This window comes from Astyanax mexicanus, chromosome 4 (genome assembly GCF_023375975.1).
Source record: "Astyanax mexicanus isolate ESR-SI-001 chromosome 4, AstMex3_surface, whole genome shotgun sequence".
Classification (NCBI taxonomy): domain Eukaryota; kingdom Metazoa; phylum Chordata; class Actinopteri; order Characiformes; family Acestrorhamphidae; genus Astyanax; species Astyanax mexicanus.
The window spans coordinates 41,635,806-41,659,505 of record NC_064411.1 but is presented as its reverse complement, the minus strand read 5'-3'; the positions used below and the strand labels follow the sequence as shown (position 1 = coordinate 41,659,505).

Here is a 23,700-nt window from a genome sequence, read left to right as displayed (position 1 = left end):
ATAAATAAAAATGTTTAGTGCAAAAATTACTTAGTAAAAATGTAAGTGCAAGTAAAATAAAAACTATATAAAGTATTGCCATACCTAGCTTTAGTTTGAGTGCAGGTAGTTTCTTTGTTGTGGGGAATGTACTGACTGAAGATGGGGTCATATATCACAGTAAAGCAGCAGTACCTAAGGTTTTTTAATTTAAATTATAATCAGTAGTATTCCTGAGTTGGGAGAAGAAAAAAAATATTCTAATTAATGGTATCTTGGCAATGGTATCCAGGCATAACCAATATTTGGGCTAATTCTAAAGTCACATAAAGTTTGGAGGTCTGTAGCGATTGACTGCAGAAAACTGCCTATATATATATATATATATATATATATATATATATATATATATTTGATTACATAGGCAGTATAGTGTAGCAGTATCCTAAACACAATACAATCGGGGTGGTTGGATCCATTCAGGTCGACGGAGGATCTAAGTTTTAATGATGTCCCACCAGTAATTGTAGCGTTTCAGCATTGTAACTTACATATAACACGCCAAAAGTCATGGGATATGATATCCAATGGGATATGTCCAATGGCATATCCATGTCCTTGTTTAAACTGTGCAGCAACAGGTGAGCTGCAGAGTGTAACTATAGATCAAAAAACCACAATTATGATAATAGATTCTGTGTTTCTCATATAAGTACATAAGCACGTTACTGTAGGTGCGTCTAATAATCTGGCAGCTTAGTGTATGCAGTCAATAGTCATTAAATTACACAGAAGCCTGTAAATTAGCAGGAGACTGTCTGCTGCTGCGACTGAAATCCGTGTTTCAGATGAAAAGATCGACTGCTGACTGATCTTCGGTTCAAAGCCTCCAGAGAACCTGAGTGAATTTTTCCAAATGATTCCTTATCTACCATCTCGCGCAGTCCTACTAAGAAACCATGACCGCACGCTGTAAATTCATTTTCTGCTTCAGCTTCGCCTGTTATATTTAAAGCCCTTTCATTTGGGCTCTGCACGGCGGATATGGAGGGAAATGAATGGTGGTGGGAGCTCATCACCTAGGGCTGATGAAAAGTTATGGACCGCGAGTCATTAGACCAGCACTCTCCATTGATTAGCACAGCGGCTCAAGTGATTAGCAGCCTGTTATTCAATCAAGACCCTGCGAGCCCAACAAGCACATAACCAAGAAAAGGGGAGGGAGGTTCATTTCACAGGATCCTTGGAGAGGTGGCTTATGAAATTAAGGGCCCTATTTTAGTGAGCCTTAGGCGCAGGTTGATTTAAGGCGAGTCAGTGCGTCTTTGCTATCGTAACGACGGGAAAAGGATGCCTTATGAGGCATGTACTAATTCTCTTACATTATCATGAGTGTGTTTTGACCATAATGTGGAATAAACCAATCAGCGTGTCACTTGCCATTCCCTTTAAGAGCCAGGTATGTGGAGGTATTCTACATACCTGGTAACTGGTAACGCTTTAGGCATACATGTGTTGGGCACAACTGTTGACAATTCACTGCCAATATAGCAACACACTTCTGATGGTTGACTTCTGTTTAAGTTGTATTAAAAATGTACTTAAACACACCTCATTTTAAGACCACCATGTCCATCAGCATAAAAATATTCACAAACACCATTGCTATTTAAATGAGGCAGGTAAAATGTGTGAAAATGGCTCTTAAGTCTGCTACACTGCTTTGCTTTCTGTAGGATTTCTCGTAAAATCAAATCAAAATTTCTAGTGGAAACCAAAACTGAACAAAACGAAACATTTGGCCAAACATTAAACATGATACTTCACGTATTCATTAATTTTACTACATATTTTGCCACATGAATTGAATTGTAGTATTGAAGTATTTTTGTCTTGCTTTCAAAGAAAAAAAACAATAGCAAGACGACAAGTTTAAAAACATTTATGGAACTTTTTAGAAATTGCACCTGGTTGCCATTTGATTGAATCATCAAAAACATCACCGTTCCAGTGACATGGCAAATGTCCTGGGACAGATACCCGTAGCATGTTCCAGAACTGTTGCCATGTCCCATTAATGTTAAATAACACTGTACTGAGCTGCAGGATATCCTAAACTGAATGTTCTGTAAATGTGATTTCTGCCAGTGTGCTAACCAGACTATTCACAGCTATTTACAATCATTACCACCCACTGCACTGTCCACTGTGGATGGTAATGACCTATCAATTTATATATTCTCACATTGTAGATTGAGAAATACAGGAATTGAATATCCTACCTTTCTGGTACACAATATATTCACTATATCGTCGCCATGCGCAGCATTAATATAAACATCCTTTATCACAAGATAAAGCCTCTATACAGGTGTGGGCACTCCTGATCATCTAAAGTTGCACTCATGATCAATGTACACACTGCTATCCCAAGATATATTTGTATTGTGATCAATGTAAAGATTTTTCAAGGTGCTCCCATCACCATGCTTAACAGTTGTTGCATGACTGTTAAGACCTTTTTTGTTTAATATACTACGAGATATTGTCTTACTAGTATATTAAATTAGTTTAGATTTACTCTCATAAAGAAAGTAGAGGTGAAAAATGCAGTTAGAATCAGTCATCATTAATGTATGAATACATTGCTAACTAATGTGCAAAGTGAGTGGAAATAAAGTACAGGTAAAGGAACTGTGCAAAAAGACAGATTTACGACAATAGTAAAAAATATCCCACAGACAATTGCTCAAAATAAATAATAATAAATAAATGGGTTTATCATCTTTCATCTTTACAAAATTGAATTTAGCTCTAGTAAATAAAGAGGTCATTTTAAAAGTGGATGTCAAACATGTGCCAAACCTCTCTAATGTAATTTCTATTTATTTTGTACACAAATAAATCTTAGTACATCGTAGGCACTGGCATAATGCCAGCAGAATATCAGTGCACTTTTCCCAGCTGATTTTATACATGCTCTTAAATTACACTGTGTACACAGTGTGTTTCTCTTATATATGATGATATATACAGTATATTATCTAACCTAAATAAGAATCTGAAATCTCTGAGGGCAATGAATCATAATCACATGCGCCAAGGCTGGGCAGTGAATGCCCGTAATCAGTATGGACGTATTCATCCCTGCTCTACTGCTTACTAACGAACACGCCTAAATCAATTTCCATCAATGAAGAGGCAAAATAAGTAGGCCTATTATGCATGTCAGAGTGCGGGAGTGTGATATCACTTCCATTGTGCTGGAGAATAAGACTCATTGGATGATCCTTCAAAGGGAAAATTGCTTTTTTTATGTGATATTTTCTGCAATTAATGCCTTTTATACTTTAATATATGGACCTACGCGAGGATGGAGGAGAAGTAAAAATGACAATTGACAGAGGTTAAATGGCACATACGCTACATATGATCTTGGCCATCGTGCTGCAGCTCAGTTTCAGAGTGTTGGCAATCTTCTTTTAGCCAAGGCCATCTTTATGTAGAGCAATTTTTTTTTTTTCACATCCTCAGAGAGTTCTTTGCCATGAGGTGCCATGTTAAAGTTCCAGTGACCAGAATGAGACAGAGTGAGAGCTGTCAGGTCTTAGTCCTGTCTCGTGTCTCTGTGTGTCTTCCCCACGTGACCTGTGCTCCCCTGTGTCTCCCGTCTTAGTAGATTTCCACCTGTGTCTCATTTGTAGCTCCGCCCCTTCCCCAGGTGTTTCCAATTCTAGAGTGTTTCTTGTTTCCTTATATAGATCCCCTGTGCCACTTTGTCTCTGTCGGTCTTTGCACCTTCCACTGTTGTCTGTCTCTCTGCGTTTCTGTGTTGCTAAAGCCCTTATTCCGTGTTTATTCCTAGCTTGTTTCCCTTGCCCTGCTTAGTTTAGTTTCACCTTGTCTAGTTTAGCTTCTTGTTTATTTCCTTGTTTATTTCTAGTCCTTCTCATATATATATATATTCCCTGGTTAATTATTATTATCTCTTGTTCGTTTATGTTCTCTAGTCTCCCTCGGTTGTTTTGGTTGATTATCTTTGTTACGTGTTTACTTGTTTCTTTGTGTTTCTTTGTTATTTATTTAATAAATTATTTATTTATTTCGCCCTACCTGCACCTGTGTCCGCCTCCTCGTCTCCCTGCCTGGGTCATTCGTGACAAGAGCAATAACACCAAATTTAACAAACCTGCTTCCCATTCACATCTGAAACCGTACTATACTGTACACTATACTGTATAAGCTGCTTATCAATTTAATTTTATGCAATTAAAATACATTCTAAATCACCAAAATCATGGCGAAATCTAAATTTTCACGAAGCACCAAATCATTTATTTAAGGTCAAGGATTTACAATCTTAGTGTGTATTCATGTAATTTCCAAAAAAAAACAAAAAAAAAAAACCAGATTAAAACCTGAAATAAAATCATCTGCACATGATTAACACAAAAATTCCTGCTCTGCAGCAGAATTCTCTGAGGAATATACTGTAGAGCTCGCATCAGCAGCAGCTGTGATGAACCAACTATATGATTACCTTGAGTTTACACCATCCAGACACATCTTAGCGCTGCTAATCTAACATTAATGTCAGGCTTAGCACCTTTATCAGTGTAGAAAAAGAACTGGTGCACAGTTTCAATGAGCTTACACGCTGAGGACTGATTACAGCTGCCTCAGACAGTCTGAAAACTGCCAGAGCTTACAGCGTTCTGAGCATGCTTATCTTCTAGCTGCCTGGCTCTGAGCTCTAGTTTGACCTAGGGCAGCCATTATAAGATAGGCATATTACGGCAACCTTTTAAAATAGAAAAAAAAAACGTACATTTTATATCATAAATGAGCGTAATATACAGAACTGAAATGAAAACGACACTAAGCCAGGGGCTTCGGTCCATGAAGAACCCCATTCAGATCGATTTTAAATCAGATCATTAGAAAATTGCATGGTTGAGGTCAAAGATGCCTGAGAATGGAGAATGTTCTTTATCATTTTTACTAAAGAAAATGTGACAGTTTATGTCGAAATATTGCCTTATTTTCTCAGTAGTGTGTCAAAGGAAAAAATATTATTTTGAACAAAGCAAATAAAATATATATATATATTTTAGGGTTTGGCTGAATAAGTAAAAAGACAGAATAATTTACATAAAACAATGAATATTTTATTTTATGTCATACTGCAGTGTTTCCTCTAACATTAGGATTTTTTCAGCAGCAGTGTGCTGCAGAGCAGAGCTATAGATGGATGGAAGGATGGATGAATGGATGGATGGACACACCAGAAATAAAATTTACAAATACATACAGAGTATCGGAGAGAGCTGACAGAAACGTATGCAATGCCGCAGGTTAATTTTCACTTTTACTTTGTACTGCCATAAATATTTTTTTAAACAGCTGTTTTGGGGCTCAAAGTGGTCCAGCGGTCTAAGTGCTGCCACTATGACCAGGAGATTGTTGGTTCGAATCCTGTTCATGTACCTTGCCATCAGTTACCGAGAGCACCAAGAAAGCACAATTGATCTTGCTCTCTCTGGGTGGATAAATGGCACTCTTTCCTCACACTCCAAAGGGTGATGTTGATCAGCACAAGGCATCTGTGAGCTGATGTATCGTAACCGAGTCGCTGCGCTTTCCTCTGAGGGCGCTGTGATGCTGCTCAGCAAAGTTAGCCACTGCCTCTGAGCAGCATCACAGTGCCCTCAGAGGCATGTGTTAGTCTTCACTCTCCTGATGTTGGAGCATCACTAGTGATAGGGGAGTCCTAATGAGTGGGTTGGGTATGTGGCCAAGTAAATTGGGGAGAAAATGGTGAAAAATTAGTCTCTTATCAGACGTTTCCAGCTGAAAGACACAAGCTGTACAGGGCTTGGATAGTATGTTAGCTGAGCTTTAGGTAGCATTTTTCTTTGGTTTGTTTAACAAAAGACCCGAAAGATATCTTTCTATGTGTGAATTTCTCTCGCACTGTGACCTGAGTAGCATTGCTGAGGTAAATGTTTGACTAAAATTGGGCTGCTTAGGTAGCAAGCTAGCTAAATGCGTTACTACAAAAGCACTATTGAAATAAATTCATGATTAGAATAGAACTACGAGGGTACATGCACTGTACTTTGTTGGTGTGGATGTTGTGATGTTTAAATTGTAGTTTTGTAAAACACATTAAATACAAATAGGCTATTTAATTTATTCAATGGTGAAATAAACAATAAAACAAAGAGCTTTTTTTCTTTTCTGCCCAAAACGTTTATTTTGGGGCAAACCCCAACAGAAATAATGGCTTACTGTCTTGAGCTTTTGATTTATTGTTGAACTAATTTTCATTTCTTGAGATTGTGACTGATTATGACAAAGTAATGGCTTAATGTCCCAAGACTGTGTCTCATTATGCCAATATAATGTCCTACTGTCTTGAGATTTTGACCTAATAATGTCTTATTTTGTCAAGATTTTGACATTATTTGATCATAAATCATCAGCTACCAACTAATGTGGAAAACCAGATTACTGCATAGTGTCTTTGTCTTCTTTCATGTCATGAAAATCAAGTAGATCTGAGAGTGAGGGAGAGCGCTAAACCTCAGGGGACAGACACTCCCACCCTGTGGGGTTCTGTACTCTAGGGCTGCTCCCCACAGAGTGTCTCTCCACCCTGAACTGATCTGTGTCAGCGTCCCTGCATGCCGCATGTCAGAGCGGAACATGACTCATTCATCTACAAGCTCACTAAGACGCTCAACGCTCCACTGAGGACGATACGGCCTACGCAGGTCAGGAGAAGCTCTGGGGCATGAAGAAAGGCCAAACAGCAAGGTCCAGATCCTCCCGTCATCATTAGCTACATATGTGTGCTGCTTCTGTGTAGTCGACACTTATTTGTAAAATGTTGTCAGATTGGCAAGTTGCCTTTCCAGGTGTTGTGCTTAATTTAGCTTCCCTGTCAGAATTTGACTCCCCTTTGCATGTGCGTAATTGATTACCCTCAGAATCCTTATATTTATTTCTTATAAGAAATAAGGGTTAATGTACAGTTACAGTTACATACTGCTGTATGAAGTGAGAGCATGCGAAAGACTGTCAGAAAGTCGGAATTTGGCACAACACCAGTTCTTTTTCTTCTTCTATTGTTTAATAGGTGACGAACACCGACCCATCTTAAAAAGTGTTTTCAATGTTGCAGATGAACCAGATTGATAAAGAAAGTTGATCGAAAAGTTGTTGTTTGGTAGTTGCTAGAAAGGTGTCGATAGATAGATAGATAGAAAGATTTTATAAAAAACAATCACTCATTTTTCATTCCCATCTTTAAAAGTATAAATTTAATAGCTCATAGCTGCTGTGCCATTTACAAGCTTTATAAAATGTTGTTAATGTTAATTGGTTTTTAATTAGAGGAGTTTTAATTGGAAGAAGAAGAAGAAGAAAAAATGGGAAATGCTTTTTTTTTATTTCATGTAAAAAAATCTGAACATACCATACATACAGTATGATGCATGTAGTGTTGCAATATATTAAATTGTATTGCCAGGTTCTTAGCTATGCACAGTCCTATTCGCTTTGATAAAGACCTCCTCAACATCAGACCCTCATCCAGCCAATAGTAGACAAGAAGCTGGGTCTGGAAATGGCAGTTCAGCATTAGAACTGCTGTGCCACATCTATATCTAGCACAATGGTCAATGGTCCGTGACCATTTTTCAGTTTTTGCATCAAATAATATCTGGTGAACAGATCCTGTGTTCAGAAACTGATAAATGATGAATAGAGGGCTGATAAATTGTGCAGCAACAGATGAGCTACAGTCCGTAATTGCCCACCGATAAAGTGGACCCATAAGGTAGTCAGGAGCTCATAAAGTGGACACTGTGTGGGAGTGCAAGGTAGGTGTTTGTAATCTGTGTGATGAATGTAGTTTATTAGAATCACACAATGCTATTACAACACATCACTCATATGATCCTTCAGACGCTATGGAATAAAAAAATAGTGTCTGAAAATAGCAAGCGAGCGAGAGGGAGAGGCACAAAGAGAGAGCTGGAAATAGAGAGGGAATAAAAAATGCTGAATACATCTTCTCTCTCATCCCCATCTGCTATCCTCCGTCCACCTACTCTCTCCTTTCTTTTGTCAGCTCTCTCCACCCTTCTCTTCTCACTTCTCAGCCCAGCTCGCTATCTCTTTGTTGAAATGAGTTCCCTCTCGCTCTTATTCCCTGGTGTCCATACTTGGCTGTGAGCGAGGCAGCAGACAGTAGGGATGAGGCCAGCGCCTCCAGATTCAGCTTTCGTCGCGCGCAGCCTCATTACAGCCCAAGGCCCACACAACATGTACCAAGTTACCTGTGGCATAGTCCCTCTCGCTGATCTCAGAAATCTGTTCTTTCGTAGTTGAAATAGGGATGGAAATTGTATAACAGAACATATTTCCATTTTTAGAGATGTATTGGTTTAGGAATTCAATGCTGAGATGAAGCTAAATCTAAATTGAGAACAAAACTAGAGAGTTATGTTTTTTAGCTCTGAGCACAAGTCAAGTCTCTGAGTTTTGAGTTTCTAAGGTGCAATGGTGAGTTGAGTCTTTGGAGTATGAATCAAGTATTTGGTGTTTGTGGTGAAACCTTGAGTCTCAAGTCTGTGAGGGGGCAGGTCTCAGTTGTGCTATTCTGCTGTTCTGGTAGGTCAAGTTCAGACTTCAGGAGTTCAGATCAGGGTCAAGTCTTTAGTCTCTGAAATGCAATGGAAAGTCTTGCGTCTAGTCAGATTGAGTCTTTGGGGTTCGGGTCAGAGTCTCTGGAGAGAAACAACAAATCATGAGTCTTCAAGGTGTGAGTTGTGGCAAGTCAAGTCTATCGGTTCTGTTACTAGTCATATTTTGTGTCTTTAGGGGGCAATGGTAGTAGAACGAGTATTTGGAGTTGGGGTCAGAGAATAATTTTTAGTAGCTGGGACTAAATGGAGAGTCAATTCTTTGGGGTCTAGGTCAAGTCTTGAGTGTCTGAGGTGTGAATTGAGTCTGGAGTCTCTGAGGTTCAATTGACTCTTGAGTCTTTAGGATTGTGAAGCTGAATCAAGTCCTGATTCACTGAGGACCCATGGCAAGTCAAGTCTTGAGTCTCTGAGGTGTGATAGGGAGTCTGGGCTTCAGGTCTTCAGAATTTGTGTCCTAGTCAAGTGTAATTTTTGGGAGTGTAATGGTAAACCAAATCTATGAGAATTTTGAGCCTCTAAGTTCTGCTTATGATGGTCTAACCTACCCTGTCAGAGAAAGGATGACAAATTGTTGTCTCTGGAACCTCAGGTCATAGACGTTTGTGGAATCACCAAGGATCAAATAGGCAATCTCCCAAGGATGAGGAAGCTTAAAGAGCATCTATAATATTTGTTTTGGATCCAATCAGTCAAATTGTTGGTCATCAAAACACAACTAGTCAAAGGTGCCACTCTAAATTTCAGCCAACTAGACATTTTGAGGCATTACTACTAGACACTACCAAATGTCTAGTAATGAAAACCTCAATTAAAAAGATGTTTTATTACACAATATACCTATTCCAGTATGCTGTTCAGTAGAGGTGTGCCAAAAAATCGATTCACATAAGAATCTTGATTCTCATTTACTACGATTCAGAATCGATTTAAAATGTCCCAAAATCGATTCTGAGGGGCGGGTTTTAGACTGATTTTGGGCTGGGTATTTTTGTTGGACCTGGCAACCCTGGGGATAGCGCTTGTCCCTTCAAACGGAGATCTTCCAGACACACACAGAGCGTAGGTGTTTGAGAATCACCGGTAAGATGGCAGAACAAGCATTATATTACCTTAGATTAACGTGTAGTTTTAATGTTTTATGGCAGAATGCTTCATAACAAGCATAAAAAAGATCGCTAGTAGTTAGTTTCAGTAACTGTTAGCTAGCTAACTAGCTAACTTTCCAGTTCCACCTTAAATAACGCTACAGGTGGCAGCGGGCTGCAGCATTTAAGGCGGAACGGAAAAATAACAATAAGCTAATCAGAGCTAATTTCAGCTCCTCATCACAGAGGAATTAAGGAATGGACAATATGAATTAATTTCTCCACCTCCTGCCCCCTTTCTGAAGAAATACAACGACCTTAAATTAACTAGTTAATCAGCAGCTGCTCCTGAACTTTAGCGCTCCAGTGCTATCATCACATCAGCCCAGCAGCGTCACCTACACACCACCGCTAGTAGCCTGGTAATAAAGCAGTGTTATTTATTATTTATTTATTGTTCATTAACGTCATTGTGATATCCCAGTGATTCCTCTGTCACTGAGGACCCACATTCCTGCACATTTTATTGTTTTTGTAACACATTACCTGCTTCAGGACCAGTGTATATTTTGGAGGCTTTTTTCAATAAGATTCATAAGCCAGAAGCAGAAATTTTTATAAATCAAATCGTTTTGAATCAAAAATCGATTTTGAATCGAATCGTGGCCCCCAAAATCGGAATCGAATCGAATCGTGAGATAGTAAACGATTCCCACCCCTACTGTTCAGGTTGCTCTTGTCTGTTACATTCTTGGCCTCCTAAATTCTTCAGTGTACTTATAATGTGATCTCTCAACACTTTAAGAAAAGGTCAGGTAATGTTAGCAGTCCATCGTCCACCAGCTGATAGACTTCCGAAGTGGCCTGCCGGTCAATGTTTGTTCATTTCTGTCCGTCTTCACCACTCCACACCGATTTTGCCATGTTCATGTAATCTGTTGGCCCAGGGTATTTTTCCCCTGCTGGAGTAATGTCGCCTCAGACTGAGAGGAAAATGTCATTAAGCCTGCAGTGGGCTGTAATGACAGATAGCAGGCAAAGAGAGAGTGATGCGCTGTCACCTCTCATTCCTCTCTCTCCCTTGGGGGTTTTACTCAGAGCGCTTCCCAGGCCCGGCCGAAAAGGCACAGTGGCGACGGCTCAAATCCAATTATACTGTGCTGACGTCCTCGTCGTCTTGTGGAAAAAAGATAGGAACACAGACTGTGACATTTGCATCTCCATCAATCAACACCCACCCCGCTAACCCCCTTCGTCACACTGCTGCTGGCTGGCCTCATGCTCGCCTGGGTCACCCCAGTGACCGCCTAATACACTGTCTTGGAAGTAGCCTTTCTGACGATTAGTCATGGGTCAAGTAATGTGGTATTGCATCTCTGCACTTCAGTAATGGTGTAGGGCCAAAAAGGCTTGCACGTGGTCTTTTTGCCCTGGCTAAAGAAACTGTGTCCAATTTGTTCACAAGTCACTTTTTATGACACCATGTCTCTGGGCCACTTAACAGAATAAAGTCATGAGCCTCAGGGGTTGGAGTTTGCATTGAGTCACTGGGGTTTGTGTGTAAGTTGTGTCTGACTGGGTTTGAGTATGAGTTGAGTCTTGAGCCTTTGGGGTGCAAGTTGAGTGTCAGGACTTTGTAAAGTTTAGGTCTGAATCAAGTTTTTAAAGTCTTAAATCTCTGGTCTGAGTTGAGTCTCTGGGTTTGAGTATGAGTTCAGTCATAGCTCTCTAAGGTATGAGTTTGGGTTGGTTCACTGGGGTTCAAGTCTGAGTCAAGCCTCTAGGCCAGGGGTGTCAAACTCATTTTGGCCGAGGGCCACATTGGCATATTGGCTGTCCTCTGAGGGCCAGATGTAACTTATAAATATAAGAAAATGTAACCAGATGTAATATAAAATGAATATAATTACTCCTTAATGTTAAATAACTCTCAATATATTATTTATTCAATCAAATATTACAGTTGCATGGAAAAAATGTTTGCTTGTTGCTCTATTAACATAAATCCTTTCAATTTGTCATGTTATGAAATCCAAAAACTCCATCAATCAAGAACCAAACTAGTCAAGTGAATAGAAATGACATAAAATACAAGTTATATTAACTTTGATCAAAATGTTTGATACTGAAATAAGGCTTAATAAATATAAAATCAAAAATTGTGAGCTGTTAAGAACATGTGACAGATTTAGCATTTCCTCAGATTTAGCAGTTCCTCATCCAACCACTAGTCGGAGCTGCAGCAGCAGCAGAAGCACAAGCCCGCAGTCTTTACTTAGTCAGAGCTACAGCCCAGCCAGGGGCTACAGGGCTCAGCTGAGCCAGTCTGGAGCGTTTTTAAAATTTTTAAGTTCTTCTGTGTATGAAATAAAATAACCCCACTAACCGGATAATACAGCTCTCTACAGTTCATATTTCAGCCCAAGCAGCAAACAGCAGCAGTTTAGAGCAGGCGTTACGGAGTCACTGCTCGGATTACATTATAAACAGTTCAGTTAGCGCGCTGCTCACCTCAGGATATTTATAACTACGGAGTTTAGTGGACACACCACGGCAGCAAGGTTAGACTGTTGAAGGCTACTGAAGACTATTAAAGCAGGCAACACAGCGTAAGCAAAAAAAACAAAAAAAAACACACACACACCAAAATACAAGTTAAGATAAAATATGAAAACGAACATAATAAAGCATAAATAATTAAATTGAATTGCGGGCCAGATGTATGCTTATTTTGTTAACCTATGAGGGGCCGTATGAAACCGCGTCGCGGGCCGGATGTGGCCCGCGGGCCGGTACTTTGAGACCCCTGCTCTAGGCTTTAAGAATGAGCCGGGCCTGGAGTCTGGAGATCAAGTTTGAGTTGATTCACTAGGTTTCGAGTCTGAGTCAAGTCGTTAGTCTCTGTGGTACAAGTGTAGAATCAAGTTCTGAGGGTTCAAGTCTGAGCCAACTCTTTAGGATGCCAGTATGTGTTGAGTCTTACGTTTCTATGGTTTAAATTTGAGTTGATTCATTATGGATCAAGTCTGTATCGAGTCTCTAGGGTTTGAGAATGAGTCTGGGCTTGAGTCTAAGGACCAAGTTTGAGTCTTCAGTGTATTAGGTTTTGAGGGTTCAAATCTGAGCCAACTCTGTGGGATACCAGTATGTATTTTGAGTCTTTCTTTAAAACTGATTCACTACAGTTCAAGTCTGAGTCAAGTAGACCTGAACCAATACCGGTATCGGCACCAATACTGTACTTACACGCAGTATCGGCATTGGCGACACAGAGCATGATCCTACAAAGTGCATGCGAACCTCCAGACAACGCCTACGGGGGGTTGGGGGCAACCAGTAGAAACTCCAATACAAGGGCTGCTCAAGAAAACGCTTCTGCGTCTCTTCTATTTTCAAGATATAGACAGGTCCGTATTTACCAATTTCTGAAGTCATAGACTAGACTTTTGTTCTTTTTCTATTATCTAGATATAGGCTTATGAATTACATTGTCCTAAAAGGTATTGGTATCAGAAGGAACAAGTAGTATTGGTGCATCCCTAGTTTCAAGGGTTCAGCCTGAACCAAGTCTTTAAGATGCCAGTATGAGTCGAGTCTTAAGCCTCTGGGATTGGCTTTTGATTGGTTTACCTAAAGCTCAAGTCCTAGGTGAGCAAATAAGGCTACAACCACTAGCTTTATAGGAATGTGACTATTTAATATATTGCAATATATAGTATGACAATTGACATACACAGTAACAACATAGTAGTAACATGGTAATAGCACAACTGTAATATTTTAATAAAATGTAATGACAATAGTAATAACATGGTAATATCGCACAAATAGTAATAATAATAATGTAGTAGCATGATAACAGTTGTAATGAAACAGTAATATCACATAGGAATGTGAGATAGTTGCTTACATGGATTTATCATTGCTCCAGCTCGTTCATGGCCTGCAAAAGAACAACTGTGTCTACAGATGAAGTAACAACGGCACTGATATTGAACACAGACAAGCATCTGCTGTGAAAAAAAGAAAAAGAAGTCAAGCAGTCACGCTTATTTTCTGCCTCGTTAGCACGAAGTGTGTAGGTGTGGTACGATGGAACGAAATCCACTCATTCACTCCCGTCAGTGAGCACCGGGCTTTGACTGGAATCAGCACGAAGCCTTCAAGTGAGTCAGATTTAGCCGTGGCCCCCCTTTGAGACGTTACCATAGGATGCGAGGATGCTAATTCATGTAGAATAGGCATCCAGCAACACACACTTAGGACACACTTAGCTCTGCTACACAAAATGAACAGAGCTTATGCCTGTGTTGAAAACAGAAGGAAAAGTTTGAGCTGGGTATAGCAACTGAAATACAGATCTGATCGGGTTCATTCTACTCAATTATAAATAATATGAAGCTTGAACTGGGTAAGAAGAGAAGAAAAAAAAGAGGAGACAAGAAGACTCTAGATGACTCTTGAATGTCCAAGAAGACAACAAATAAGATTAAAACAGACAACATAAGATGAGAAAAGAACGTGTAAGACAAGACGAGAAGATATGAGAAAAATCAAGACAGGAAGATCATTCAGAGGAGCGAAAAGACAGGACGAAAAAGATAAGAGAATAGACGATAATAACTGAGAAAAAAAGGGACAGGACAAGGAGATCAATGAACAATTGAGACAAGGTGAAAAAGCAAGTGGCAAATAAAGGTGCTATGGAAAAATGATGAGTTGAAATGAGTGTTGAAGTGTTAAAAAGGGCAAAAGAAAGAAGTGACAAGATTATAAAAGATGAGATGCTTGGAGAAAAGATAGAAATGAGACAAGAACCAATGAGAAAAGAAGAGAAAAACAAATAAGAGTAATACATGAATAATGAATACATGATAAAATAGATGAGAAGAGACAGGAAAAATAGAGCAAAGGACAGATGGGACAGGGTGAGAAGAAATGAGAAGAAAGTGGCTTAGGGAAAAATGGAAATATATAAAAAACAGAAGAGAAGAGAAGAAATGAGACAAGGCAGGAACAGAAAAAACAGAAGAGATGGGACAAGAAGAATGAAATCAATATAAATTAGAATATGAGAAGAGAAGAGAAGAGAAGATAAGAGAAGAGGCAGGAACAAAGAAACTAAGACAGAAAAAGAATACACAAGGAGAACAGTGAAAAACTGAGGAGATAAGAAAAGAAGAACTAAATCAATATAGATGAGACAGCATGAGAAGAGAAGAGAAGAGAAAAGAACACAATGAGAGCAGTAAAACTAATGAAAGGAGAAAAAACATTATCAGTACAAATCAGACAGCATGAGAAGAGAAGAGAATAGAAAGAAACCAAAGCAGAAAAAGAGTACACAATGAGAGCAGTAAAACTAATGAAAGGAGAAAAAAAATATCAATACAAATGAGACAGCATAAGAAGAGAAGAGAAGAGAAAATAAGAGAAGAGAAAAGAAGAGAAGAGAAACCAATGCAGAAAAAGAGTACACAACGAGAGCAGTGCAAAACTGATGAGATGAGAAAAATCTCATCAATACAGATGAGACAGCATGAGAAGAGAAGAAAAGAGAAGAGAAGAGAAGAGAAGAGAAGAGAAGAGAAGACAAGACAAGACAAGACAAGGCCAGGTGTTAAAGCTGCAAATCTTTTGATTATATAGTCACCTTGATCTATAATTTCCTGAAAGCTGCCTCTGGGCCCTGTTTGCTGCTAAAGCTAAAGTTTACAATGTAACTAAATTGAGCTCCAATCCTCAATTGATGAGTTTGGTAGATTAACAACTCCCACCAGGAAGACCTTCTCCTTCTCCAGCATAGCCTGGAGGGGAGGGACAGTCTGGTGTTCTGGTAGATGGCAGCTGACAGCTATAACCCAGGAACTAATGAATAAGTATAATCGACAGTGGCCATGGACAGATGTTCCACGCAGTCACTGAACAGGTTTCAAAGCCGGGGCTATATTTGGAAGAGAGCTTCCATATGCGCCTAAAACAAATATTAGCATTGCTCGCTTCACCCTCGCCCTGCTTTCTCTTCCTTATACACACACACACACACACACACACTCATACACACACTCACATTGACTCATTAACTCTTCATTACCCAACTAAGGCGACAGACAGCTTGCACATGTACAAACCCAAATCAATAAAAAAATATATGTAACATATTCCAAAAGGGACAAATCAGGGCTAGTAATACATTTAAAGAACTAAATAGTAATGATGATATTAAGCAAGTAATGTACTTGCACATTTCCCCCTGTCCATTGCATTGTAACATCATTAAACCAATCACGCTGAGAAATATATGCTTCCTTAAGGACAACCTTTTTTTCCACTAGCGTTCCTACATTTTCCATCAAGACAATGCACAACCACGTGCTGCACACATTCCCAAGCTTTGCTGCAGAACAACAGTGTAAATATACTGGAAACTGAAATATATCATTTAACTGTTGTGAGACACCTAAATGGCAACATTACAAAGCAGTCAATGCTTTACTGTCTCAAGTCCAGCTCTACAGCAATAGTTATTGGTAATGATATAGAATACTACAAATTAAATATAAACTATAATTACACTTAATATATTCCAATATAAAAAGCACACATATAGTACCACACTGTGCTGATAGCTCTCAGTGGACGCTGACTTGTCCTCCGTGCACTGCTTTGTGTGTAACAGATTACACACCGGGGAGAATCTGGTACGAGAAAGAACAAGTCAATCTCTCCCCGGGGGGCAATTCCCACAGTAATGCCCCAGTGAAATTACCCCTTTCTATTCCCCTGCAACAACTTATTTACAGCGAACAGTCCCTCTACAACAATATCCCATCCCCTGCGAGGCCTGAGGTCATTCAGTGCATTTAGTGCATTCGTCATACTAACACAGACACGCGCACAGACACACACAAACACACACACACACACACACACACAGTTAAAGGAAGAATAGGAGAAGTCATACTAATTCTACACACCTACACCTTTTATATCCCTTGTGCTCCCTACTAACCACACACAAACACACACACACACACACACAGTCACAGTCACTCTGCCCTGGGTTCCAGGTCTGGGTGAGAAACAGAGCTAATAGGCTCGGCCTCAGGCAGTCAATAGACTGGCGAGCATGAAAACGAACAGCAGCCGTGAAGAAAATCAGTCACCCTGTCATTTCCCCAAAAAATCAATACGTGGCAAGAAGCCCACAGAGCACAGTTTGGCTTTCCAAAAGCCGCAGGGAGGCCTGATTTGCCTCCTTATCGCCCGAACAAAACTCCACTCATGTCCCCTGTTTGTTCAGTCCAGCAGAAGCCAGCCAGTCAATGATTTTTCAAACTGATATAACAGGGAACACAAAAACACTGATTACAGCTGTAGGTCCACCAGGACTGGGCAATATATTGTATTTACCAGTATTTAAGGCTTGGCAATATGGTGGTACATGAACAAAATTAGATTTCTGGAGTATATGGTATAGTATGTGATATGACATGTATCATAACTTTATGCGGTTATGTTTTAGTATATTGTGTTAAACATTTAGAGATGCACCAAAACCAAATATCATATGTTTACCTCAACAGTGTTATTTTAGTCATACATTTACATCAACAGTGCAAGACATAGAGGTTAATCAAATAAATGTGATTAATTGAATTACTGTTAAAATGGGATAATCGAGATTGTACATCTTTACATGTTGAAGCTGCCAGATGGAATCTCAGTATATAAACATTTGTCTCTGTCAGAAACTAAAGAACTATTTTATGTTGCTGTTTTTTGTATTTTGCATTTTCCTTAACTGAAATACAAGGAGTTTATGTTTGCACTGTGCTGTATATAAAAGCTGCATGTAAGTTTTAAGGGCTCTGATTACTATTTGTTTAAAATATGAAATTAAATGCACAGGAAACAATAGCCTGTGCATCACTTCAAATGGTGCTGTCTGTGTACAAATAAAAAACCTTACGTTTTTATGTAAGAACTAAAAATCTACATCGGAATCAAGAATTACCCTACAGCGGTGCTATTCTAACTATACAGTAAATGTACCTCCTTCGACACATGTGAAGCCAGCCACCTCTTTCCAAACTGCTGGGGAAAGCTAGTATGCTCAGAGGAAAGCACAGCAACTCAGGTCTGATACATCAGCTAACAGATGGCTGTGCTGACCAACATTGCATTAGGAGTGATGTGGGGAGAGAAAGGCCAATTGTGCTCTCTCAGACTCCGGCTGCTGACGGCAAGCAGCATGACCAGGATTCGAACCAGTGACTCCTGATCATAGTGGCAGCTAGACCATACATCTGTTTTTAGGAGAACATGATTTTAAAAAATATGAAATTAAACAGTTAAAATATTTTTTAAAGCACACACAAAAAGCAATAAATTGGGTGTTAGGTAAATAAATAAAATGAAATAATTGTTATGAGTGGCCGTATCACATATGATAACATGATATACTAAACTGTATCAGTGCCTCACAGCTCTTTATCTAAGTGGAATTCCAGCAGGCCTAATTTTAGCCCTGCTAAACAGTCTGCTAGACTCGCTGCAGTCTGAGGTGCAGAAATCCTAATGTAACCCAATCAAACTGGCTGCTGGATTCATAAAAACGCTGTGAACATCTCCGGGCCTAGTTTTATACACACGGCAGATGGACACAGCAGATGGCTTAAACATTTGCACATAAAGTTTCGGATGTATAGCCTAGTTAACAGTGCTGCTCTTTGGTTTGGACAGGATGCTACACTTTTTACAAGCCAATTGACAAGTCTGTCTGCATGCTCTTTATCATATATGTCTGGTAATATAGACCTCATTACAGTGTACTGGAACACCAGCTCAACAACAGAGAATAAAATAATATTACAAATTAATTTATTCATTGATTAACTGATTGAATGGTTTAAAAAATATATTAAATATGTTAACTATCATACTAAAATACAATAATTAAATAAATAAATACTATTTTAAACAAATCAAGAGCAATTAGTTTGTGTAATCAGTAGGGATGCACTAAAATGATTTTTTTTTTTACATGTTTAATTAATTTTCCCACTTATTCACCATTGCATAAATCAAACAGCCTAAATGTATTTTTACCTTGCTTTTTATAAAAAAAACATCATTGTTTGGTATAAATTATTAAGACTTTTCACTTATTGGGGCGAACACAAATGTATTTGGTTTGGGTAAATAATAACATGAAAAAAATAAGAATTAATTAAACAAATAAATAAATAGTATAACATTGGGTAAAGTGATCATTTCAGTTAATAACTAGCACTGTAGTTTTAACAATAATTATAAATACTGCAATAAATATTGAATGTATATTTTATTAGATAAAAATAGTATTTAAATATATAATCAATTCTATAGTGATATTAATATAATAAAAAAAACAAATTATAATTACCACTACATTAATTAAATAATAATTGTGAAGTAACAGTATTTTTTTATTTTAAATGTTTATTAGAGTATCTGTTTAGCATCCATCCATTATCTCCTCAAATGTGTCAAATTATAGTCTGGATCAGCCTTTTAGACTCTCAGTGCACCTAGGTTTCATCCTTACAGTCTGAAGCTCAGAGAGAGCTCAGGCTGATGAGAGCTACTGAAAGTGGGCGTGTGCAGCCCTCTCTTTCTATATGTATCTCTCGCTCTCTTTCTCTTCTTTCTCTCTATTCATGTCTCTCCCTCTGTCTTTCTCTCTATATAACTCTCTCTCTCCCTCTGTACCTTCTAAAGCTTAAAGTCCCACACACTCACTCTTCAACAAATCACTGCTAAAAATACAATCTCTAAGCTGGTTGATCATTTTAAATAGAATTGATTAGTATAAACAGCATGACCAACCCACCCATTATCTGCATGACTAAAGTGTTTGACCAGCATAACCAAGCTGGTTGACAAACATGACTAAGCAGGTTGACCAATGTGACCAAACTGGTCTACCAAAATGATCAAGCTAGTTGAACAACATGACCAAGCTGGTTGACCAACATGACTAGACTGGGTGACAAACATGACCAAGCTGGTTGACAAACATGACCAAGCTGGTTGACCAGTATGACCAAGCTGGTTGACAAACATGACCAAGCTGGTTGACCAGTATGACTAAGCAGTTTGACCAACATGACCAAACTGATTAACAAACACGACTAGACTAGGTGACAAACATGACCAAGCTGATTGACAAACACGACTAGACTAGGTGACAAACATGACCAAGCTGATTGACAAACATGACTAGACTGGTTGACCAACATGACCAAGCTGGTCGACCAACAAGACCAAGCTGGTTGACAAATGTGACTTAGCTGGTTGACCAATATGACTAAGCAGTTTGACCAACATGACCAAGTTGGTCGACCAACCTGACTAAGCTGAGTCTCCAACCAGACCAAGTTGGTCAACCAACATGACCAAGCTGGCTGAACAACATTACCATTTTAGCTGACCAGCATAATTAACATGACCAACTGGGTTGACCAGGTAGTCCAAGCTGGCCGACCAGTAAGACAAGCATGATTAGGATCCCCAAGGTGGCTGCTTTTTTGAACAACATGAACATTAGGCATCAATGTGGCTGAGCAGTACCAGTCGTTGACCAGTATGACCAGCATGATGAATACGACCAAGCTAGTCTACCAACATCAGCTGGCTTACCAACATAGTGTAGCCCATGTTCTCTTCTGGATGACCAGTTTTTAAACCACAATAATCAACCAAGATTAGGAAACCAGTTAGTTATCAGCAAAATCTAATAAATGGTCTTGAACAGGATTTTTTTTCCAGATAGGTGATGAGTAACGTTATTAGAAGCGTTTGTAAAAGTAAGAGAAGAGCGCGTGCACAGCTGCTGCTGCCCTAATGTGAACTCCAGCATCAGCATCAGTCTACTAAACTCGGGCGCGAGGCTTATTTGTATAAGTTGGCTTCTAATTCCAACTGGTTATTCCACCTTAAATAAACCACTGCATGTCCACTCTGGCGCTGTTTAAGGTGGAATTGGGAGCGAACTTTCAGCGCGTTTGATTGCACATCGCCGCCGCACGCACTGCTCGCCGCTCTGACCACCGCTTGCTCCGTCCCTCGCGCTGTAAGTTGAGTAAAGAGCTGAAGTAGCTCAGATTGATCAGAACAGGGTTTTACTCACGTGCTTCAGCTCCTGCGTGCGGTCCTTCATCTTCTAAACTGCCTCCAGCACTTTCCCAAAATCTGAAGGAAAAGAAAGCCCACCTGTAAACCCCCCCAAACCAACTACAGCTCCTGCGCGCGCGTCAGTCCACTCACAACAGCCGGGAGAAGAAGCGCGAGCGCGCGGACAAGCGGCGGGCGGGCGCGCGCATCACTCAATGGTGCTCTGGACCCCCTCCTCCCTCACTCCCACCCTTCCCAGTGTTTTTTTTTTTTAAAGGGGAGGTGGTTCGTTCACAATGGCTGGATGACGCGTTTAATAGTGATGGCGAAGTTCGATTCTGTTTAAAGAGTCGATTCTTTTGGGAGTGTGATTCTTTGATTCATTGACAGTGAGATCTGATCTTATGACAGTGTTGCATAGTGAAATACTGTCCAATGTCCAATCAAATATTTTTACTTTGCTACATAATTTCTTGATGAATAGATCAATTTAAATTCTTAAAAATTACCTGAAATAAACTATTTTAACGTTCCATTAAACGTTAAGAATGTTTTATTTCTCTCCTGAAAAGTTGCTGTTTTTGGAATATATGTTTTTTTTTATTGGATAGCAACTGCTTGATGTTAAGCTGCTGCACAGTTACCCAACACCAATACGTCAACTAACAGATCTGCGCTGACCAACATCACCTTGAAAGTGATGAGGAAAGAGAGCATGATCTAACCACCCAGAGAGAGCAGGCCAGTGGGGCTCTCTCGGACTCAAGCTGCTGATGCTGCTGAAGCATCATAATCCAAGAACTAAACTGGCCATTTTAGTCTGCTGGACCACTCAGAGCTGTCAATTTGAGACAACTTTTGCTTTGTAACATGGTGTATCAGCATTGTCATGCTGAAAGCAACCATTCGAAGATGGGTAACCTGTGGACATGAAGGGATGCACATGGTCAGAAACAACAGGAAAATAACAAGTGATTTTTGATGGCATTAACATCACCTCCTCTGGCCTGGAGTGGACTGTTCACAAAGGGCAAGTTGGGTTATTGCTGTTGATGCTAATTTTGGACCCCACTTTCTGTGTTCCTGTGTTTTGTGTGCATACAGACTGGTAATCTGTCTTTGAGTTTCTGTAGCCTTTTTGTCAGCTCCAACCACTCTCATTCTCTGTTGATCTCTCTAATCACAGGGTCTTTCATCTGCAGAACTAAAGAATTGCACATTGGATGTGTTTTCTGTATTACACTAATCTAAGTGGACATTAGAGTGTGTTAGAGTAAACATATCTTAGTTCTGACACCAACAATCAGGCAATGCTCAAAATGACTGAGATCACATTCTCAAGGGTAAGGCAGCTCTGGAATCCAGTAAATGATGCACAGCACAGGTGTGAAATGTAAAAAAAAAATATTTTGAAGACACTGTGCAGGTGAATTCTGGATCAGATGCCTGATCTGCATCAAATGCCAGCTGCTCCAGAAGTCTTGAGATGACAGGAAACTGAACAAGCACCCTGGGGGGTTCCTACTGCTTTCGTCAGATGGAATAACCAGAGGGTTCTTGTAGGATATGAACAGATCACAGGGAGGACCTGGAGTTTTCGAGACGTCTTGCAATTCAGTCTTGCTGGGATTTATCTTCAGGTCACCCAAATATGCTGAACAGATATCTGGAGCAAAAGGCAAGAAAGAAAATATATGTTGAGTTTCATCAGCACTGCAGTTGAAGGAGAAGCAATGAGTATTTGAAATATTACATCAAGGGAAAAGAGAACTCAGCGCAGAGCCTTGTGGGGCACCATTGAAGAGTCTGCAGGAAGCAGATGTGCTCTCTCCGTGCTACCAGATTAGAGGGTCTTATCAGATGAGACTTGGCTGACTGCCCTGCAGTGATTCCAAGGGTGGCCAGGATGAACCGTAGGGTCTTGTAGTTGATTGTTTCAAAGGGTACAGAGAGATTAGGAAAAATCAGGTTTGATGAAGGTTTGGCTGAGCGTATTGTACAGAGGTTCTTTCTTAGTGTTTCAATTCTTGAAGCAGACTGGGGTCTGATTGTAAACGCTATTATTTTTTATTTTATTATTTTATAAGAATTTATTAACAAGCCAAATAATCCTACCATGAGAGATGAACAATAATTCAATAGAAATACTGCAAAAAAGTATTTGCTGAGGCTTTTATATGGTTCATAATAAAATTGGAATTATATTGTATTGACCAAATTAAAGAAATATATTGTAATATGAATTTCAGACATATTGTCCAGCTCTACCCACAAGTAACAGCTAAAGCTTTACCTAAAATGTTGTTTTGTGTCTAAAATGTCTCAGAAGTGTTAGTATTAATATTTCATATTTATAATTCTAAGAAGGTGGTGTAAATTAAGCAGCATGCAGCAAAAAAACAATTAAAAGATGAAACCTGAATATGTATAGCTCTACAATAGAACATGCTTTAACATTAATCCATAGATTAATCAAATGACTAAACTTCTTAAAGAACCTGTAACGAGATTTTTCTTAATCCTTAAATGTCCTATATTCCATCTAAATTTAAGGCAAAACTGTGCGATTATGTATTTTAATAAATTAAATTTAATAAATTAAAAATAATGTAATTCTTTGAGTAGAATTGATTGAGCTGGAGATGAATCGTGAATCGGTTCTAGTTCAAATGAATCATCTCAAATGAACGAGTCACTGAACGCTCATTTTTGGCTGTAAAGAAAACTCTCAGGTAAAACGTGTGAAGCTGAGCTCTGTGATAAAA

General features: G+C 39.3%; 1 protein-coding gene across 5 annotated transcripts in view; it reads right to left on the bottom strand.

Moving 5' to 3' along the window:
- The window catches only part of stx1a (syntaxin 1A (brain)), a 127,533-nt gene extending 106,366 nt beyond the window's left edge, over window positions 1–21,167 (bottom strand). The window contains exon 1 of one of the 5 annotated variants that reach the window (XM_049478662.1): window positions 20,952–21,167. In XM_049478662.1, the coding sequence (XP_049334619.1) occupies window positions 20,952–20,981 (30 nt within the window). In that variant the 5' untranslated portion in view covers window positions 20,982–21,167. The remainder of the gene's footprint in view (window positions 1–20,951) is intronic. The other 4 variants (XM_049478663.1, XM_022662622.2, XM_007258405.4 and 1 more) reach the window with 4 other exon arrangements.
- Window positions 21,168–23,700: the final 2,533 nt, after the last annotated feature.